Source organism: Thamnophis sirtalis, unplaced genomic scaffold (assembly GCF_051295495.1).
Source record: "Thamnophis sirtalis isolate CommonGarterSnake01/CBP01778 unplaced genomic scaffold, rThaSir2_p1.2 scaffold_4, whole genome shotgun sequence".
Classification (NCBI taxonomy): Eukaryota; Metazoa; Chordata; class Lepidosauria; order Squamata; family Natricidae; genus Thamnophis; species Thamnophis sirtalis.
Genome location: NW_028261384.1, coordinates 126,233,236 through 126,253,987, shown reverse-complemented (window position 1 = coordinate 126,253,987; position 20,752 = coordinate 126,233,236). Strand labels below are relative to the sequence as shown.

Here is a 20,752-nt window from a genome sequence, read left to right as displayed (position 1 = left end):
TGTCCTTTCATGAGAATATAATCCAAGCTACTGAAAAAGTTACACTGCTCCTTTGAACAATATAATCAACCAAGAAAACACATTTTATAAACACATCTAATAAAGAGCAAGTACCCTATTACTGGAAAATTTATGAGTTCTATTGATGACGACTGCACTACACAATATTATTAGATCTCTTTGTCTTAGACACAAATATACACACTCCTATACACACACACACGCATACCAACACACAGACACTCAACTTCCCTCTGCCCACCCATAAAGCTGCAGCCAACAGAGATGTGTGCCCTCAACCCCACATCAGCTGATCGGTTAATAACAGGATAACATACATTTACCATAAACACACACCCACACCCAAACACACACAAAAGGCCTCTGCGATACTGTACCTAAGAGCTGACATTGTTCCCCTGTGATGGAAGTTTGACTCACATCTGAAAAATCAAGCAGAATATGGGGAGGAAAAATGAATAGCAAAATAAAAGAGAGTGGGAGAATAAAATGAACTGTTTTGTCCCCAAACTTCCCAGGATACTTTTCCCTTTCCCTCAACAACCATTAATCAACCTCACGAAAAGCATGAAGTAACCCATCAGGGAATCCTACTCTGATTTTAAACCGACAGCTGCAAATGGCTGAACAAAGGATCAAGACTAGAAGCCACTGTAGAGAACTACTGTTCTCCTTTATCACCCACACACAATTTGTTTCACATTGTCATCCAAGGGGCCAGAGGGACAATAGATAGGGCATGGGGCACCCCAGAGTGAAGAGAAAAAAACAGACTAAGGGAAGAATGAGGTATGATTCCTTCCTTTCTATAACTTTCTCTAGCTTATTCCGAGTTACAATGCCTGAATGTAAACGTTGTATTACCAGTCACATATTCCATTCTTATGCATTTAGGAATATGCATATTCCTTTCTTATGCTCCATCAGGAAGTCACAGAGCACGAGACAGATGGCCAACTTTCAGTTATCCAGATATAACTGAAAATGCATTTTTCATTAGCCATATTCAGGATGGCTTTTTGTAAAAGGATGTTGAAGTTCAGCAATGTTTGGAAGGCCATTGTGGGAAACCGTTGCATTCTTTGAGATCTTATTATTCTAATGGTTTAGCAATATGTGTTCAAATAGAAATAAATAACGTACAAATTATATTGCCTAATAAACATTTTGTCCTTGAATTTTGTCTATGTTGCCCATGAGACCAAAGATGACCTCTCTTCTTGACCTCTCATTTAATCAAATGCAGCTGATATGAGTATGATTCAAGATCAACTTCCTGTTTTTTGTTTTTAATTTTTCTTTGAAAAAATGTTTATAGCATGCTATTCCTATTACGTTTTCTACTGGCTTGCCAGGCCCTGGGATAATATAAGATTTGCTTTGCCTTAAATGCATTCAGATATAATTAAGGTCTTATTCTAAATGCCCACCATTAAAACAATAGAGCCAATTATGTGCAAATCTCCTAAAATCAAAACTGGATGTTTTTAACAAGGCTATTTAAAAAAATAACAAGTTTAAAAATAATAAAAGGAAAGTGATTAGGAATGGTATAGAAAACCTATCAGATGAAAGATTTCTACATTATACACTATATGAAGATCAGGCAGTCAGGATAAACTGGCAAATGAATTTAAGACATTGTTTATACAACAGTCTGTTCTGTTCTGTTCATATGCTTAAAGTGTTTTGCAAACAGCAACACAAAACAATTAAACAAATCTGAAGTGCTTTAAGAAAAGCAAACCTTGGAAATTTCTTTAAAGGAAGTCTGCCAAAGCCATTCATCAGTATCTTTTAGGAATATGGTGAATCTCTATTTCAATCATCTTCTTTTAAAGTTACCTTACTGTTGCTGAGGTTTTGACTTTACACATGCAGATTTTGTTCTTTTGAGAGTCAAAACTGTTTACTCTTTTTATCACATTTTCATTTTATTGAATATTAAATTATGTCCTGTGAGCCTGGCATACATAAAGGGTGTCAGACAATAAAAATAAAATGACAGTAACCAAAATAATTTCAGTAAAATATTAGCTTAATTGACCATTGATAGAACAAATGCTAATGCAGAATTCATCACCAATTAAGGGCCTAATGTATATTAAATCAAGTGTTTGTTGCTTAAATTTAGTGGTAAAAAGACACCATTTATGCCAGTCTATTGATGAAAATTATAAAAACAGACTTACAAACTTAAGAAACACTTTGCCCAAACTTTCTGTTAAAATAAGGTTTATTGCACCCAGGTTTGTTTTTTTTAATGATAGAGGAAGAGAAAAGAATTTGGGCTATTTTTTTTTTAAGTGAAGACACATTCAAGAGTAACTGCCTACATTGGGCAGCAAAGAAATTTGATAAAGAAAGTTGATGAAATAAATAGGCAGCAATAAGAACAATGCTCACACTGTGCAGATTGAAGACCATACTTCCAGCAAGCCAATATTGTCAACAGATCATGTGAAAAAGGAGGGACTTGTTGAAGAAGTATCAAACCAAAATAATCTATACCCATCTTGGACTCTTGGGCATTCACTTAATATGAGCCAACTCTGTGCGGCAGCAGCCAAAAAGTCAATGCAATCCTGGGTTGCATTAATGGATAGAATTAATATCACATGAAGTTTAAGTACTGCTTTACACAGCCATAGTAAGACCACACTTGGAATACTGCATCCTGTTTGGGTCACCACAGTAAAAAAAAAAAAAAAAAAGATGTGGAGATCTGGAAAGAGTGCAGAGAAGAGCAACAAGAACAAAACTAAAACATACGAAGAATGGAATTGAGTATGAAAAGAAGGACTAGGGGAGACATGATCACAGTTTTCCAATAGTTGAAGGGACTGCCACAAAGAAGAGTGGGTCAAACTATTTTCCAAAGCACCAGAAGGCAAGATGAGAAACAATGGAAACTAACCAAGGAGAGAAGCAACCTAAAACTAAGGAGAAATTTCCTAATGGTGAGAGCAATTAACCAATTAACAGCTTGCCTTCAGAAATTGCGGGTGCTCTATCATTAGAGGTTTTCAAAGAGAGAGTGGACAACCATTTATCTAAAATGGTATAGGGTCTCCTGCTCAAGCAGGGGGTTGGATTAGAAGACCTCCAAGGATCCTTCCAACTCTATTATTCTGTGTTCTATATTCATACACAAAGCCATCTTTATGTCTGTCAAACACTCTAGGGCTGGCAATCTTCCTTGACCAATTAGCATAGTTTGGTCCCAGCATTAAAAACATTAGGTGGCTGATGAGTCTGCACCTAATTATTTCTGCTCATTGCTTTGGCAAAGCAATTCGAAGTGTTGAGGAGGATAAATAGAGATTATATCGGATTTGGGCACTTCCAACAAGGAAAGTTCCTGGTTTCACATTAAATCTTCATTTAGAATATGTTTCTGGAGCATGGTGTGTGGGTATGTATGTTTCCTCATCACCAGTAGGAAAATGAAAACTATACAGAAGGTTGCATTTCTAGAAATCATACAAATGTTTTATTTAGGATTATACTTAGGGCATTACCGGATTACTCAGCCTAAGGAATTTAATCTTACCAGGTTTCTCTTCTGAACACAGTATCTTAGACTCAGTGGTGCGAAGGCAGTTAAGGCAATAATTTTGACATCTGCGGGCATAGAAACCCACTACTTATTTTCTTAACACTTATTTGTTGTTAAAAAGTGTTTTTCTTTGTTACCTTGGAAGAATGAAGGCATAAGGAATAGACATACCACAAAGAGAGCAACTATTTCACCAGTCAGCATCCAGCCTTTCATAACCAGATATATAGCTAAGAAAGAACTTCTAGGCTGTGTAGGAATCTTCTGAGGGAAAGCGGGATGGACACAGGAGGCCAAACTGAACACATAAAATACTATTTTGGGTGGCTGACGAGGTGATGGGACATATTAAGCTTTTCTTAGATTTAACAGCTGCACCTTAGAATATTGTGCAACAGAACAAACCCTTCTGTTTGGTTTTAAGGTTTATGTTCACCTTTCTGATATGTGCATTTCCTCCATGTAATTAATTGTTCAGATAGATGAAACAACATGAGGTAAATTCAACTTCTATTCTTTCTGGTGAATGCTACAAAATGTACCCCAAGTTATTTCTTCTTATCTACCCTTTCATAAAAAAATCAGCTTTCAAATTAATTTGTTTTGGGCTATTAGATTGTGTTCTTTCCAAATACAAAGGAAAACCAAGAACATACATGCTTTCTCTAAGCAATATATGCTTTCTGTAGGTCACATTAGAATAAAGTGGAAGTAAAGCTGAGTGATCTTGAATGGTTTTACCCTATCAGATTATTCTCTTGAGACTCACATCTTCCATACCTCTAATTAGGAATCCTGCTTTAACAGAGCTCAGAATTCTACAGGACCTTAGGGAAAATTTTATTGAACATTATTGTGCAAGGCTACGTTTTCTAGCTGCTGTTTCCTATCTGCAAAATGGGAATAATAATGAGATCTATTGCTAACTATTGGGAAGAATGAAACAAAGCAGTGATCACAACGATACTAATAATGTCATGGACCAAAGGCCACAACTGTAATAAATAAATTGTCATTTTTAGCCATTTTTTTTTCACTTAAATGGTCAGTTTCTTTTCACTGCTATCCAAGGCAGAATGTAAGAGAATTTTGGTTAGTGCCAGTACCAAGGAAGTTTTAAAATGGCATAGAAGATAATGACCTAACAGGGGGAAAAATAATTTGGCAAATTCAAGGTCATGCTGAGTAACAATATAGCAATGTGACAATAAACAATGCAAGCCAAATCACATGAAACAGACTCTTGTAGATACAAATAAGCAAAGAGAATGGAAAAGCCAAAGCAACTTCATCCAAATATACAATATGTACTGTAATTAAGAGCAGATCAAGATAGTCCCAGACTTGCAGAATTAATGGGAAAACTTTAGAAAGTAAACCTCATGTTGAGGGAATCCAAAGGAAAAAAGATAATAAGAATTAGCAGATTGGCTTAGCATGGCTGGAATGTAATGGGAAATATAAATGGAACAGAGTATGTTTGGAAAAGATGTATATCCCGTAAGAAAGACACTGAAAAGCAAATAACTGTTCAACGTTTCTAAAAAAATATATCCAGTTAAGAACATAATGGTAAACAATGCAACCCAGAAGAGAGTATAAGGAGAATAAAATACCTATCAACCCATCCAGAAGGGGAAAAAAAGATATGGTATAGGTATTATCTGATTTAATCACCACTAGGATGGAGCCATAGCAGAATTGTCCATACTTTTTCCCATTAGTTCTAGGCTCACTTGCTATCTAAGAGCTGAAACCGAACGGAAATCCTGGATGTACGTGTGGCTATAATTTCCTCCCAAGAACAAGAAGCAGGACATTTGGCCCCTGTCCTAATTAAGCTCTAATCACAGATTATAGTTTGGTTCTGACTTCAGTAATTTGCCTTAGACAGCTAGTTTCCACCTGGCTGAAGGTCACACTTCAGGAATGTTAGTGAGAAGACGATTAATGGATTAAACAAAGCCAGAGGAGAGAGATGAAGACTAAAGAAACCAAACCCTATCAGAAGGTGCCACTGGGAAGAAATGATGGTGAGGGGAAAGCAAAAGAGACAAGAGAGCTTTCTCCCTGTTAGAAGGTGGGTAGCTGAGCACATGGCTCTTACTGGCAAATGAGGCTAACAAAACGGGTTAAACATTACCTCAAGTGAAACGTTGGGGGAGGAGAGCAAACCGTGATAAATGGGAAGAAACTATCCAATTTAACTTGCTTACCTTCCTTGGCAGTTTCACTAGGATCCCAGATCCGCCCTGGACTGCTTCTTGCCTGTCCATCCCCCTCTGGTTTTCCCTCTTCATCATCTTCCACTTTGGTTACCGTGAACTGAGGCATGTTCAAAGCAAAACTTTCTTCCAGACCAGGACACAAAGAACTGAAAGTGTCAGCGGGTCAGGTGACAGGCAGCCCCAGGGAATGGGAGGGAAAGGGTGTGGGCATGTAATGTGAGGGAGACACACCTCTTTGGGGATATGTGTGTGTTCAAGTGTATGCATGCCACGAAGAGTTATTTACAACCCTGCTACTAAGAAGATTACTCTCAGTGCATACTGCTCTGCTGCACTAGTCTACACATTCTTTACATCACAGCAGCCGTATGGAGTCTTTTGCTTTCTGCCAAGAATTAAACGCAGCCCTGCTAACAGGTACAAATGCTAGTTAATAATTGTTTGGCCTTACACAAAGAGTGCTTGAGAAGTTATATTTGGGAGAAGCTGTACAGTTTGTCCATCTCAAAGGGAAAAAAGAATCATAAACTTGAAATTACAAAGAACTAATTACAATTGTAATGCAAAGAGCAAGAGTCAACAAAATGTAGTCCTACTAGCAGTGCCTGTAGGACGAGTAGTGTATTCTGCAAAAGCAAAGCAACTCCCATCAGAAGACAATTCAATCTTGACAAACTGCCCTTCCCTAAAGCCAGAATATGATTGTATATTGGTGCAGAATATGTATCCACATACATATTAGTGTATATGGCTGCATAGTGGAAGCTGTTCCTAGAGAAATGAATCCCTATTTTTCAGTTTTCTCTGGGAAGGTTTTTTTTTTAAATGCATAAACTTGAAACTTAGGCATAAGCATTTTCCAGCCAAGACTGAATCCTACTTTGGGTTGCAAAAAGAAGGCTAGTAGGAGAGTGCATGTCTGTATTGTCATGTTCAGAAAAGAAGAAGGCTCAACCTAACTGGGAGTTGCTGGGGGGAAAAAAGAGAACTGGGAGTTGGAACTCAAAATATATCTCACTAGATATTACACATTACAGATAAAGATAGTATATAGAACTGAGAAAAATGGTGGCTGTGTCCACACTGTTAGGTTAATTCAACTATTCTCAATAGTCTGTTAAACCCATAGTTAAACCCCATTTTACAATTATCTTCACTCCATAACTAGTTCTATCATAGATCTCAAATCCCTTTGAGAAAAGACTCCATGTCTTCTCTATTTACACTTAGTACACTCATTTACTTAAACTTCAATGGGTGAAAACAACATGTGTATGGGAGGGGGAGACGGGAGACACGGGGGGGGGGGGCAGATTAAAACAGAAAGCTCCAATGTTCCAGTTGTATTTTCTACAATCTTACACATGCCATTTATATCATCAACATGACAAGATTGCAGACAAGGGCATAACCAATTTAAAAAGCACATCAACTTAATCTGAGATTACAATGTAATTGTTTGGCCCAACAAAAGCAGTGAAATACTAATTATCTACAAACCCCCTTTGTGCCTTACTACCTTAGCATGGCTCTAGAAAGGCAGAAGAGAAGCTGTACTTAGTAGATAGGCTGTGATACAGTTTGGAGAGATGAACCCAATGAATAAAGGGGTTTGAGCATAAAGTTTATTCAAGTCCACAACTATTCTTTATTCCTATACAATGTTTCACTTACTACATAAATATCAAATCTCTGAGGTAGATCAGACTAGAAATGATAAGCTACGAATGCTAATGATTCTACTTTGATCTTTTATCAGATAGGTTTTGTTATTGTTCTTTCTAATGTCCCTCAAAGTTATTACTATTACAACCAGGTGTGGAGAACCAAAGCATCAAATAAGTTCAAAAATCTTTAATGGGCTCACTGACTGGTTTCTCTTAATCAAAATTTAGAAGCTCTTGTTCATGAAAATTTAGAAGCTCTTGTTCAACAGGCTGCACTTAAAAGTTAAATCAGTTTAAAAGCAATCACCTTGTACTAATACACCATTTGATTGCATCTAAACATTAACACAGCCAGAATTTTCATATATGATATAACAATAGTATTTAGATTTATATATCGCTTCACAGAGTTTCACAGCCCTCTTTAAGTGGCTTAGAGTCAGCATATTGCCTCCAACAATCTGGATCCTCATTTTACCAACCTCAAAAAGATGAAAGGCTGAGTCAACCTTGAGCCGGTCAGGATCGGTAACGACTTCAGATTCAGAAAACCATTTTTTCCCCTCATGAATTGATAATTGCATTTTCTGCAAAGATATACTCAAAATTAAAGAACTCCATTGAAATTTTTGAAACTAAGAATTTATTTTTTGAAAATATTTTCCAGATATATAAATTGGAATTCCTCTCAGAATATTACCGAATTTCAGAGTATAAGACACACCTTTTTCCCTCAAAAAAGAGGCTAAAAATCTGGGTGTTATACACTGAATACAGCATTTTTTGCCTCCCGAAACCCCGCCCCCTTCACCAAAATGGCCATGTATGGCTTTATGGAGGCTTTCAGAGAGCTCCTGGGGAGGGCAGAAATGAGCAAAAAACAGGCTGGTTTTTGCTCATTTTTGCCCCCCCCCAGCCTCCATGAGCATTCTATAAGCCCCCTAAATGGTATCCATGTCCTTTTTTGACAAAAAAAAATGGGCCTTTCTTATCATTTTTGCTCCTCAGCCCCCAGGAGCACTCTGCAAGCCTCCTAAAGGGTATCCATACTCTTTTTTGGGGGTGGGGAGGACCGGCCTGTTTTCATGAAAAATGGGCTGGTTTTTGTGCGGTTTGCAGAGCGCAAAACCTTTTTTTAAAAAAAATTTGCCTCTTCAAAACCTTGGTGCGTCTTATACTCCGGTGCGCCTTATACTCCGAAAAACACAGTAATCAGTCTGGGAATAATATTCCTTTTGAGATAATTCATGTTTCTCCAAAGAGTAAGGTTTAATTAATTACACTCATCTATCAATATCAATTCTGATTTGGGCCCGTTAACAGAGTATCCTGCTACATTATTAAAGCCATCTATTTCCCCCCATCAACAGTGATAGTAGTATAAACCAAAAAAAGTTACCTGCAATAAAAAAAGTAGTGTTATAATGACTTATATACTACACCTTAAATCTCTCTCTGCTGTCTAAAAGCACAAGCCAAGGGTTCCCTGAGGATATTAAAAAGCAAGAACATCTAGTTCCTTTAAAGTGGAAATATAGGACAAAATATGCCATTAATTTTTATTTTAAATTCAAGTAACACATATCTTAATTAATTTTATGAATTCCAAAAGAAATCCAAATATATTTAGGACAGCTATCACATATTGTTTATGTACCTTGTCAAAGGCATTTTCATCAATAAAATTACAAATTAGTATCTTTTTATTCAAGTGTATTAGATACATGACCAACTTAACATTGTTTGCTACTTGCCTAATATTTATAAACTCAGCTTGATCATTCTTAATAACGAACAATATCATTTGCTGTACTCTGTTTGCTAAGTCTGCTGTTAAAATCTTGGTATCAACATTAATCAATGAGATAGAACCATAATTAGGACACTGAGTATGATCTTTATCTGCTCTTGATCAAATCAGACAGGTTAAATGCCAGTGATAAAATTCCCTTATCAAATATTTCTTCATTTACCTGACAAGGTTTTGGCAAAAAACAATCTATAAATGTTTTATACCCCTTGACAGGAAACCCATCTAGTCCACTTGCTGTTTTGAAAATTATCTCTTCAATCTCTACATCAAATAATACAGCAAAGGTAAGTTGTGTTTGTGTACCATCTAAATGTGGTAAATTGATTTTATTTTTTAAAAGCCTCTATATCTTAAATACATTCTTTGGACTATGACATAATTCTGAATAAAAAATTAAAATTTGAAATTAAAAGCTAATATTAGTTTCTATATTTGTTACCAATAACAGGTTGGGTCACTTTGAGCCAGTCACTTTCTCTCAGCCAAATTCACTTCATAAGGTTGTTATTGTGTGAAAAATAGGAGAAGGAATATTATATTTAGCACCTTGAGTTATTTATAAAAGTAATACACTGGGATCATTTTTTAAAAATTAAGGAATGAATGGAATAAAGAATTAGAGGTTCTTCTAGTGCCTAAACCAGGGGTCAGCAACCCATAGCTCTGGAGCTGCATGTGGTTCTTTCATCCATCTGCTGGAGCTCCCTATTGCCAGTCAGCTCCACAATTGTTAGGGTTAGGGTTAGGGCTTTTGGTTAGGACAGGTAGAAGGACATCATGTTAGGAGGAGACTCTATGGTGGGGAAACCAGACCTCCTGTCAGCAGAGGAAAAAGGATGCTGAACTAGGAGGAAACTATCATGTGGGAACTGGACTTCTAGTTGGCTTCAGAATTGAAAGGGGGGCTTTCGGTTAGGACCTTTGTGGCTCTTTGAGTGTTTAAGGTTGCCAACCCCTGGCCTAAACAATGGGAGAGTGTTTTAAATTCTTTAGCAAGAATATCAGTGGACCTCAAAATACCACTTATACAGCATAAATAATAAGTATGTGTCTGTGAGAGAGAAAGATGAGGGGTTGGGGTAACTGCAGCTAAAATTGTGTACCTTTTTATTTTGTCGTATTTTTCACTTTTAAAAAAGACATTCTTTTGGGGTTTTTTTCTCTGTCATTATTTTAACAGCAATAAAATAATGGTTTTTTTTTAAAAAAAAAAGCATGCCTCCAAATACCAATTGCAGGGAAAGAACAGCTGGAAAGAAATACACCTCCATCTCTTGTCTGGGAGCACAGCAGAGACATCTGTCTGGCCACTATTAGAGCAAAATTCTGGCTTAAGATGAGCTTTGTGTCAATACAACCAGGCTATTCTCTTAAAAGAGTATAAGAAAGAATGGAAATGGAGTCATTAATAATATTGACAAATATATCATCAAAGTAAATCAATCCTTCGGGTTATGGTTGGTATTTGTATTTATATTAGAGAGAATATCTATCTATCTGGTTGGTTTATTCTGATTCCAGAATTGTGAACAAAGAGCTTCAGAATTTTATTCAGCACCTAGAGTTTATTATATAACCTGAAAGTCCAGTTATTGTATCATATCACATTAGGACCTGTTACATGCAAAGCAGCGGGTAATTTAGGGTGCCGCCAAATATAAAGGCTTTCGTTATTGTGCCTGCTAACCAGTCATGTGACCCGGAGCAGAACACTTCATTATTATGAAAGAGATCACATCTCCCGTTCTTGCATAACAAAAAATATGGTTAAAAATCTCATCTGAACAGAAAGGGGAAAAACCATCATGAAAAAGCAGAAAACGGCCCTTAATTACCATATTTTTCAGAGTATAAGATGCACCAGAGACACACCGTTTTTTGTCAAAAAAAAGGGCATGCATAGCCTTTATGAGGCTTATAGAGTGCTCCTGGAGACGGGGCAAAATTAAGCAAAAAGTGGCTAATTTTTCACTCATTTCTGCCTTCACCAGCCCCCAGGAGCATTCGGAAAGCCTCCTAAAGACTATGTACAGCCATTTTGGTGATGGGGGCAGGGTTTCAGGAGGCAAAAAATGCTGTATTGATGCATGCCGATTTTCAGCCTCTTTTTTGAGGGAAAAAGGTGTGTCTTATACTCTGAAAAATACGGTAACCTGAGAGCTTGCTTGGAAGGCCATGGTTCAATCTGACTTCTAGAAAAATATGAGTGTGTGTGTATGTGTGTGTATGACCTGTCTTTTTAAAGTCCTGGCTGTTCCAGGTTTTTTTCCAATGTTCTCTGCCAGCTCTATGAGCGCAGGTCTAAGTTAATGCCCTGGACTGGAAGAAAAGGAAATTGAGATTAGTATATTGTATACTAAATAAGAATTTACAACTTAGAGCTAAACTCTATGCTTCTTAACTCCAAGAAGTCTAAATATAAATTTATCTACATATTGCAATCACAGAAAAGGCCAACTAAAACTAAAATGATGCATTTCAAAAGCACCAAAATGGCCTAACTTGCACCTTTGATTTAAGTCTTCCAGTTGAGCTTATCATTTCTCTGATTTGTAAACATTTTCCTTGATTGCCACATTTGTTTAAACTGACAGCACTGTAGCACAAAAAACACTTGGTTATGCTGCAACAATCTTGGTAGGCAAGTTTCTCTCCTATTCCGTTCTACATTTAGCATTATAAATACTGTACAAATAAACTGACAACAGCAAAGATCTGATTCTAGAAGGAAAAAAAAATCCTTGTAATTTGATGTTTATATTTGCTATACTTTTCAGCCCAAAAGAATGCTGGAAAAACTTGTGTAAAATAGTTCCAGACTCTTCATCAGTAAGTTACTGTTAAGTTAAGCGAATACGATCAAATTTGCTATGATGGGAGAAATCAGTAAAAGAAAAATTGAATCGAACAATGGACAGGATTAGACGTGGGGGCGGGGGTTTATAGGGGGGAAGTCTACAAAAAAACACACCCCAGAAAAAACAATGCTCCCAATGTGCTTCTATTTATTGTATTTATTCATTGAATATATATATCCACCGTTCTAAATCTCACTCAGAGTCTGGGTGACTAATAATACCAAAAAACAGAACAAAAACAACATAACATTTGTTTGTTTGTTGAGATGGGTGGCTATAGAAATCAAATAAATAAGAAAAAAGGCTTATGGGAAAGGCATTTTGGCAACACCTCAGTTTCTTGGCAAATACTCCCTTCCTTCCTTCTGCCCAGTCATATGACTCAAAGCAGAGCATTTGCTGGCCACTCCTTGTTTCCCAGTGCACATATACACACAAAAACACACAGAAGCAACATTAGTTGAAAGCAGACATACACACACATAGAGAACTCATATGTCTCTTACAATGTTGGCGAACCTTTTTGGCACCAAGTGTCGAAACAGGAGCGCGCAGGGGTAGCACCGGAAACCAAAAGAGCAGTTCCTTGGCATGCATGCGCAGGAGTGCTGGGAACCAGAAGAGCAGTTCCCTGGTGCGCATGCATGGACCGAGAAGGTGACCTTCCAGTTTCCAGCATCTGCACTGGTCATTTGGTCTTCCGGTTTCTAGCACGCATGCATGAGTGAAAAGCAGAGGGCTGGTGGACATGTGCACGCCAGAACCTGGAAGAGCAATGGGCGACAGTTGGTGTGCCTGGAGAGATGGCTCTGCATGCCACCTCCAGCACGCGTGCCATAGATTCACCATCACTAGCCTATTACATCCTCCCACGTATATGCCCACAAAGAAGCAACATATAGATGTTCAGTCACCTTGATCAAACTCTTAACAGATATACAAATACTTATACCATAAGAGAGGATACAGGTGCACATAAGGAGAAAGCGTATGTTGTACACACAAACGTAGCATGTTACTTTGCTACACAGAAGAAAATATGGACACCTCCTATGATCACAGCTTCGAAAAGGGTACCAAACAGCCATCTTCTTCATACTTTTTCTCCCTTGTTTCCCAAACTGTCTACCAAGGTATTATTAAGTATATTTAAAAACCGTAGAAGGTGGTAGCATCTGTCTACCAAGGTACGTTTATCTACATTTAGATACCCTAAAAGGTGGTAGCACTTAACTGATCTTGGAAACTAAGCAGATTCAGACTTGGTTAGCATTTGGATCCAGGAAATCATCAGGATCATTGACTAGGCTGATTAAAAAAACCAAAACCAGAAGTAATGCTGTCCAAAAAATTAAATGGGAACAATCACCAGAAGTTGAGCTCAAGCTCAAGGTGGGTGGGAGGTTTTTATCTTATTTATCTATCACATTTCTATAGCTACCTATTTTATGAATATAACTCTGGGCAGTGTATAATAAAACAATAAAAAAACTTCTTAAAATAACTATGAAAACACAATAAATAAGCATATTAAGACAATGGGAGAGTGTTTAAAATTCATATATAATAATGCCATTTTTTAATGTTTATATCTCATCTTTATTCACTGCAACTCAAGTTACTATATATAATGCTCCTACCTCCTAATTTTCCCATTAACACCTCTGTGAAGTGGATTGAGCAGAAAAAGGATGAAGGGACCAAAGTCATCCAGCTAGCATTCATGACTAAAAGAAGACTAGAAGTCAGTTTCTTGATTTCTAGGCTGGTGCCTTGTATACCACACTGAAGTTGCTATCACTAATCAGTTACTTTTCCTTTTCTCTCCAGCCACAAAAATATGATCCTATTGTCTTTTGTTTAATAGGAACTGTATGTGTAGAAGTATTGAAATACAAGCAGTTTTAAAGCAAACATGTCATAATATAATAAGGGAAGCAGCAAGGGCCTCAGAACAACTGAGACACTGGTTAGCTGGTTGCATAATTTATCTTCTTTCATGTTTATCCATATGTAGAGTTGCTATAAGAAAAGACAAGCTCGCTTATGTATGGCAGATATAGCTTCTTCATAAAGCAAACAACCAAACAAGTATGGCAAAAACCACAGGTGGCTCTGTAGATCTAAGTGTTTTTACCAAATTTTGCAAATCTCAGGTGTGTGGACTTCAACTCCCAGAATTTCCCAGCCATTGCCAATTTTGAAAAGCACTGTTCTAATGAGGTAAAACATGAATGCATTTTACAACTGTTAAAGAGGGTCAGAAGCCACTTTCTTACTTTTTTTCTTTTGCTCTTTTCTTTCTTTTTCCTGTTTTCTTCACCTTTTCACTATTTTCTTACTTTTCTATAATCTGTATTGTTTTTATCTTGTTAAAATCTCTTTAATAAAGGTTATGTAAAAAGAAATACTCTGTCTATAGGTAACTACTAGAGCAGTAACAAGAAGAAAAAAAGGAAAGGCCAATAGCAAAATAGGCGCAATGGCTTACATAAAAGTCTGCATGTAACATCTGTGTGGACTATGAAAAAAATAGTAAGTATAAATGAGAGAATAGTGTGATATAAACATAGCACTTGGAAGAAAAGTGCTATTGAGGAGTAGGAGCTACAAACAAAACATTATTCTGGTTACTGTTTTTATTTGTGTACTCCAAAAATTGTTCTTGTGAAGAAAAAGGTATAAAATATAATTAAATAAATATACAAAATCATCCTGCTTCCTGAAGGATAGACATTAGCTGCAGGAGAACATGTACACATCAGTGCTCAGCAAAACTGGGCAAGAACTCAGCATACCAACAACAAGGGAAAGGCAGCCTGCCAACTTTCACAATTAAACATGCCTCAGAATTGTCTCTTACCTAAATGTGATACAGTATTTGGAGAAAAACATCCCACAGGCATTGCAAAAAAAAAATCTAAGGGGACAAATGCAACAGAAAACGCCAGTTTTTGGATGCACATACACGCAACCTTGATTCCTTGAAGTAGGCAAGACTATTTATAGGTCATAACAAAGTGATGATGCGTGTGCAACTGATGACATGACTGTTGCAAAAGGAAAAGGGGAAAATGGTGCACTGCAGTAACTCCTTCGTGTCAAACTTGACTCCAGGCAGCTACACAAATCACTGCAGTTATCTGAGACTGCTGCCGGCTGCAGGGAGGAAAGGCCAATTGGATTGCTCCAGGCCAGGCAATTGATGGACCCAGTAGGGTTTCAGGGAAATATTCCTGAAACTCTGAGGCATGCTCTAGCCAAGGCCTTATGTTGCTGCCTAGAATAGCCATTGCAGTGAGCCTGAAAAAGCTTCAGCAACCCCTCCTTATCAAGGAAGGATCTGGTCACCCAAAAGAAAGCTGCCGGTTGGTTATTTCCAGACACAATAAAAGCCCACTTTATCATTTGTTCTGTCACCAAATGAGTCGACATAAGTGCTCTTACTCATGCTCAGTTGGATTTGCTATTTCGTCTTTCTCCAGATGTATTCACAAGAGTGTTTTCATTTCCCCAAGCTCCTCTGAAAACAAGAAGCTGTATGGGATCTCCAATTATGAAGAGTGTACACTGGTCCGAGATCCAGTTTAAGGCTCTTGTTGCCTGCTCATTCTACACATCTATTGGACAAAGTCACTGCAATCTACTTGAGTTGGACATGAACTAGCAATAATTAAGACTTATATACCACTTCACAAAGTTTTACAGCCCTCTCTAAACAGTTTTACAGTCAGCATATTGCCCCAAACAACAATCTGTGTCCTCATTTTACCGACCTCAGAAGGATGGAAGGCTGAGTCAACCCTGAGCCAGTGATAATCGAACTGCCGAACTGCTAGCTTGAGCAGAAGTAGCCAGCAGTACTGCATTCTAACCACTGCACCATCACGGCTCTTACCACTAAGCAGGTTTTATGTAAGTGATTGATATACAGTCTTTCTAACTGAAATAAATTTAGCCTGGTTAAGCCTGAGGAAGTAGATAGGGTCTTTGGAGCTGTAAACTCTTCTACATTTTAGATCCATGTTGCTCCTAGTTGGTCAAGGCCAGCCAGGAGGAACATGTAGCTGTGTCCAAGCGGTAACAAATACTTTTTTGCAGAAGATCTCGAGAGCACATGTAGTGATGGTGGTGTATCTGTCTTTCTTCTTCTAGATCTCTCATCAGTTTTTCATAGCATGATCATGGTACCTTTCTGGATTAAGTCCATAGGTTAGAATGGAGACCACTCTTTTGTGGTAATTCTCCTGTTTCCTTCAATCCTGTTGATGGGAAGGAGGAGAGGTGTAATACTAAACCTCTCTTATGTGCAGTTCCTCAAGGCTCAACTCTCTCCCCACTCATATTTAACATCTAAATGAAATCACTGATTGAAGCTATTTACCAGCACAATCAATACCAAAATATTACTCAACTGTACAATTTGTTCAAGGTTCTTATCCAGTGACTGGAAGCTGTGGGGGCTTGGTTGGGGGAGTATAGGATCCATCTCAACCTCGGCAAATCCAAGTGGTTCTAGACCTCTGAACCTTCCAGATCTGCTTTTACGTCTCTTACTGCTATTGGAGTAGCATTTCACCAGAGTTAATATGCCATCTGGAGGTCATTCTCAACAGCTCCAGGTCTAAAGGTTTTGTACAGATTTGCCCCATGCACCAGTTCTGCTCATTTCTGGACTATACAGTGTTTGTCATTCATACTTTTGTCACCTCCTAATTGGATAACTGCATTGTGCTCTAGATGGAGCTTTCCTAGAACACTCAGAACTTAAAATGTTTCAGAATGTAGTGGTGCCTGGGGTACTCTAAAGTTCCCTTGTGCAATACCACTGCTGTACAAGAGACTTTGCTTTCCAGTATACTTCCAGAGGCAATTCAAGGTCATCACCATTAAAAGCAGTCAGACTACTTGCTGAATTGACTATCTGAGCATTTCTGCCCAGTTTCAGAATCCTTCAGGAACATTATTACACTGCAGATATCACCCTTATATACCAGGGCATCTGAAGGACCTCAAATTTTAATTTTAAAATATGTTTGATGTTGATGTTTGATGTTTAATAAATTTATAGGCCGCCCAATCCCGAAGGACTCCCGAATAACAGGATTAAAAACTTGTGAGACCATGTACTCTTATAAGGTTTTGATATTACACCTGAAATATCATTATTTGAGCAGGAGTGCTGAAATCTTATGAAATCCTAGGTGATTTTTATATTAATGGATAAAATTCACCTAGGATTTCATGAGATTTCAGTACTGTAGGGGCCACCTACAATACTCTTACAAACCACCAGTTATCCACAGACTGTAGGATGGGAATGATTGCTAAAGAAGGATTCAGCTGTATCATACAATGTTTCATCTACTTACCCTTTCTTGAAATGCACCTGAGGTTTTATGTTAATATATATCTTGTAAAATAATATAAATTGAGGATTAAAGTTATTCACATGTATACATACTCAATGAACAAAAAAAGATCAAAGGAATTATTTCCTTACTACAATTACTTCTTTCTAGCAACATCTCAAAAAGGTGTTATCTGCAAAACAAAGCTGGAAGCCAAACATAGCTATAATTAAATAATTACTTCAAAAACATAAACATAGATTGGTGAAGGGAAAGTCTCAGTTACCAAAAGCATAACTGCCAGATTTTCCAGAAGTGATTCTTGTTAACAGTCTTCACAGAACAGAAAAAAGGGCTTTACAGTAAAAGCCTTCACCTGTGGTATTTCACTGTCATAGATGATGCTCGGAAAAACTGCTTTTCTTCTTCTCTTTTGTTTCACTACCGTTTTTCAAATTTTTCAACTTGTTCCAATTGAGAGCAATTTAGGACAGATGCCTTTTAGAACAAAGTAAGATTCAGAAAACAGACAATGAACTACAGACTGGCTGGATCTAAAGACTGTTGACAGATCAGTGTTGCTATTCAAAAACTCCACAATGAAAATGTGACTTTGACTCAGTGATGACTGAGCAAAACCTGGTCTAACCTTAGACATTTTAAAAAAAATCAGACAGGACAAACCAACAAAATTAAGGGAACTGAAATTCTCCCAAGTCATTTCCCATGAGTCTTGCTCAGCATTTCCTGGCACAAGGGGAAAAAAAATAAAGAGAAGGAATCTGAAAAACTGAGATCAGCAAACTTAGTAGTTCAAAGGGAAAGCACAATTTAAAGACTAAATTGGCTGGTTTTAACATAATAACAGAATTGGAAGGGATCTTGGGAGGTCATTAGTCCAACCTCCTCTCCCAAACAGCAAACTATATTCGATTTCAGACAAATAATTGTCCAAATTCTTCTTTAAAACCTCCTGTTTGTTGGAGCACCCAAAACTTCTGGAGGCAAGTTGTTCCACTGATTAATTGTTCTGTCAGGAAATTTCTCCTTAATTCTAGGTTGCTTCTCTCTTTGATTAGTTTCCTTCCATTTTAGAAGCAGAGAAATTCAGAGCTGCTTCCAATGAAATTGATCAGGAAACTTATTTCTTCTCTTGTAAACCTAAAATATGCCAGTCAAACCTTGGCATAAAAACAACAAATGTATTCTAAGGTGCCTAATCTGGAAAATCCAGTCATGTGAAAATAACATCTGTCAAACAGTGGACAGGCCCATTCACACTCCTCCTATATCATCAACACAATCCTTGTACCTCCCAAAACACAAAAATATACTTCTTTGCATGAGCAACACAACCAGGAATGAACTGTGCTTCCCACAACTTCTGAACAAGAATCTTTCAAGAACAGTTCATCTCTCAATGTTCTTCTACCAACAAGACACTTGAAAACAAGCACCGCCTGGTTCTTTTACCAAACAAGGTACTTGCAACCACTAACTTTGCTCCACTAGCAAAATTACCAGTAGACTTTAACTATCTGTTCTCCTTCCCACCAAAGGTTGCCTACCTTCAACCACACCTGTCCGAGGGTTGGTTATCTTGTCAGAAGTAGGCTCGGCTGCTTCAGTGGCCAAGGAAGTGGTTACTCGGGAAAAATCACTGGCACCCTCACTGCGGCTTGTTTCAGGCACACTTTCTCTGGAACTGAAGCGGACGCAGGAGCTCGAGCGGGAGCTGAGGTCTGGGCTAGTGTCAGACAGGCCTGGGATATCATCTATTTTAGTGGGGGTAACCATAAACCGGACAGAAGCCATCTTGGCAAAAAAGATGGCACAGAGAACCGGGGGGGGAAAAAACTCTCTTCCTTGATTAGTTTAACCTAAAGTCACCTCAAGTCGTAAGAGGAAGACCATTCAGAAAAATAGAGATGCCAACAATGTTACCCAATACTCTCTCACGAGGAAGATGCATGTCTACTATGGATTCACAAACTGCTTCACACTCAAACTGTGCAGTATTTTGACATCAATGCTTATTGGATATATTTTTATAAGTACAGTCTAAGATTGAATGAAGGCAATATTCCATGATTTTGTAGGTTAATGTTTCACAGATAATTACGTTGAAGATTCCCATGCATCAGGCAAATATGTCACAGTTTTCTGTTCTTAAGGATATCCTAAAGGTCAGAAAAGAAAAACGTTTGCAATTTTTAACTGTCAAAGAGCCACACTGCTAAAATTCCAGCTTTACCCTATATCTGGGAAAGCAGCAATACAGAACCCGTTAAGCAAATGCCTTTTATTTCAGCAAAATGCAACAGGAAAAATATATCCAAAAGCAAAGATCTGCAAGGTATGCCAAAATGCTAGAAAGTCTATAATGAATGTAAGATTATAATCCACTTGTTTTCCATGGTGAATGCCAGGAAAAAAAATATTTTTCTTTGCAAATGTCCCTTAGGATTCCGGTGCAGAAAAAGACAAGAGAACAAGTGTGGCAGAGGTCTCTTTTTTCCAACTGAAGAGGAGAAATGTCAGATTCCAGTGCAAGAACTTAAAGAAGCGGAGGCAAAGTTATCTCTTAAGGTGCAACATCAAGAATTCCTCAAACTTCCAGTTGTTTTTGAAGATTTTGCTAGAAGGAGATCACCGTTAGATTGGACTAGTGCAAGGAAATTATCAGTCCTCCTCAAACTGTAGGATTCTGGAAAAAAACAAAGTAAATATGTATATATCAAAAAATCGATTATACAAAACTGTACGGAGACATTGAATCCTCTGTAAAATCTCACTAACCCAAAGTTCTCCTAGAGATAGTCCTTGACTTACAACAGTTCATTTAATGACCATTCAGAGCTACATCAACACTGAAAAAATGACTTATGACCATTTTTCACACTTACAACCATTGCAGCATCCTCAAGGTCACATGATCAAGATTCAGACGGCAAATTGACTGATATTTAGGATGGTTGCAGTGTCCAAGCTGTCACGTGGTCAACTTTTGCAACCTGACGAGAAAAGTCCACAAGGAAGCCAGATTCGCTTAACAACCATGTTACTCGCTTCATAACTGCAGCGATTCACTTAACAACCACAGCAAGCAAGGTCACAAAGTTCACTTAACAAAATGTTTCACTGTGCGATAGAAATTTAGGGCTCAGTTGTGGTCTTGTGGTTCGTTAAGTTGAGGACTACCTGTACTTGGTGCTGTGATATGGCAAGAGGGAGAAAGGAGTGTTTCATAACTAT

The 20,752-nt window shown here is 37.7% G+C and overlaps 1 protein-coding gene and 1 long non-coding RNA gene across 7 annotated transcripts in view; one reads left to right on the top strand and one right to left on the bottom strand.

Annotated features, from left to right (window-relative positions):
- SLC12A6 (solute carrier family 12 member 6) overlaps positions 1-20,752 on the bottom strand; it is a 55,493-nt gene that overhangs the window by 33,466 nt on the left and 1,275 nt on the right. For 2 of the 5 annotated variants that reach the window (XM_087714137.1, XM_087714138.1), the window contains exons 2-3: positions 19,066-20,204; positions 399-443 (exon numbers count right to left, since the gene is read on the bottom strand). In XM_087714137.1, the coding sequence (XP_087570263.1) occupies positions 399-443; positions 19,066-19,312 (292 nt within the window). In that variant the 5' untranslated portion in view covers positions 19,313-20,204. Of the gene's footprint in view, positions 1-398; positions 444-5,796; positions 5,966-19,065; positions 20,205-20,752 lie in introns of those variants that run through there. The other 3 variants (XM_087714140.1, XM_087714139.1, XM_087714141.1) reach the window with 3 other exon arrangements.
- On the top strand, positions 5,933-17,524 carry LOC148046422 (uncharacterized). Of its 2 annotated transcripts, none has more exons than XR_015696509.1 (4): positions 5,933-6,225; positions 9,502-9,572; positions 14,303-14,369; positions 14,569-17,524. It is a non-coding gene; the product is annotated as an uncharacterized LOC148046422 (long non-coding RNA). The 2 variants fall into 2 exon arrangements; XR_015696510.1 differs by having other exon boundaries at positions 5,939-6,225; positions 15,665-17,517.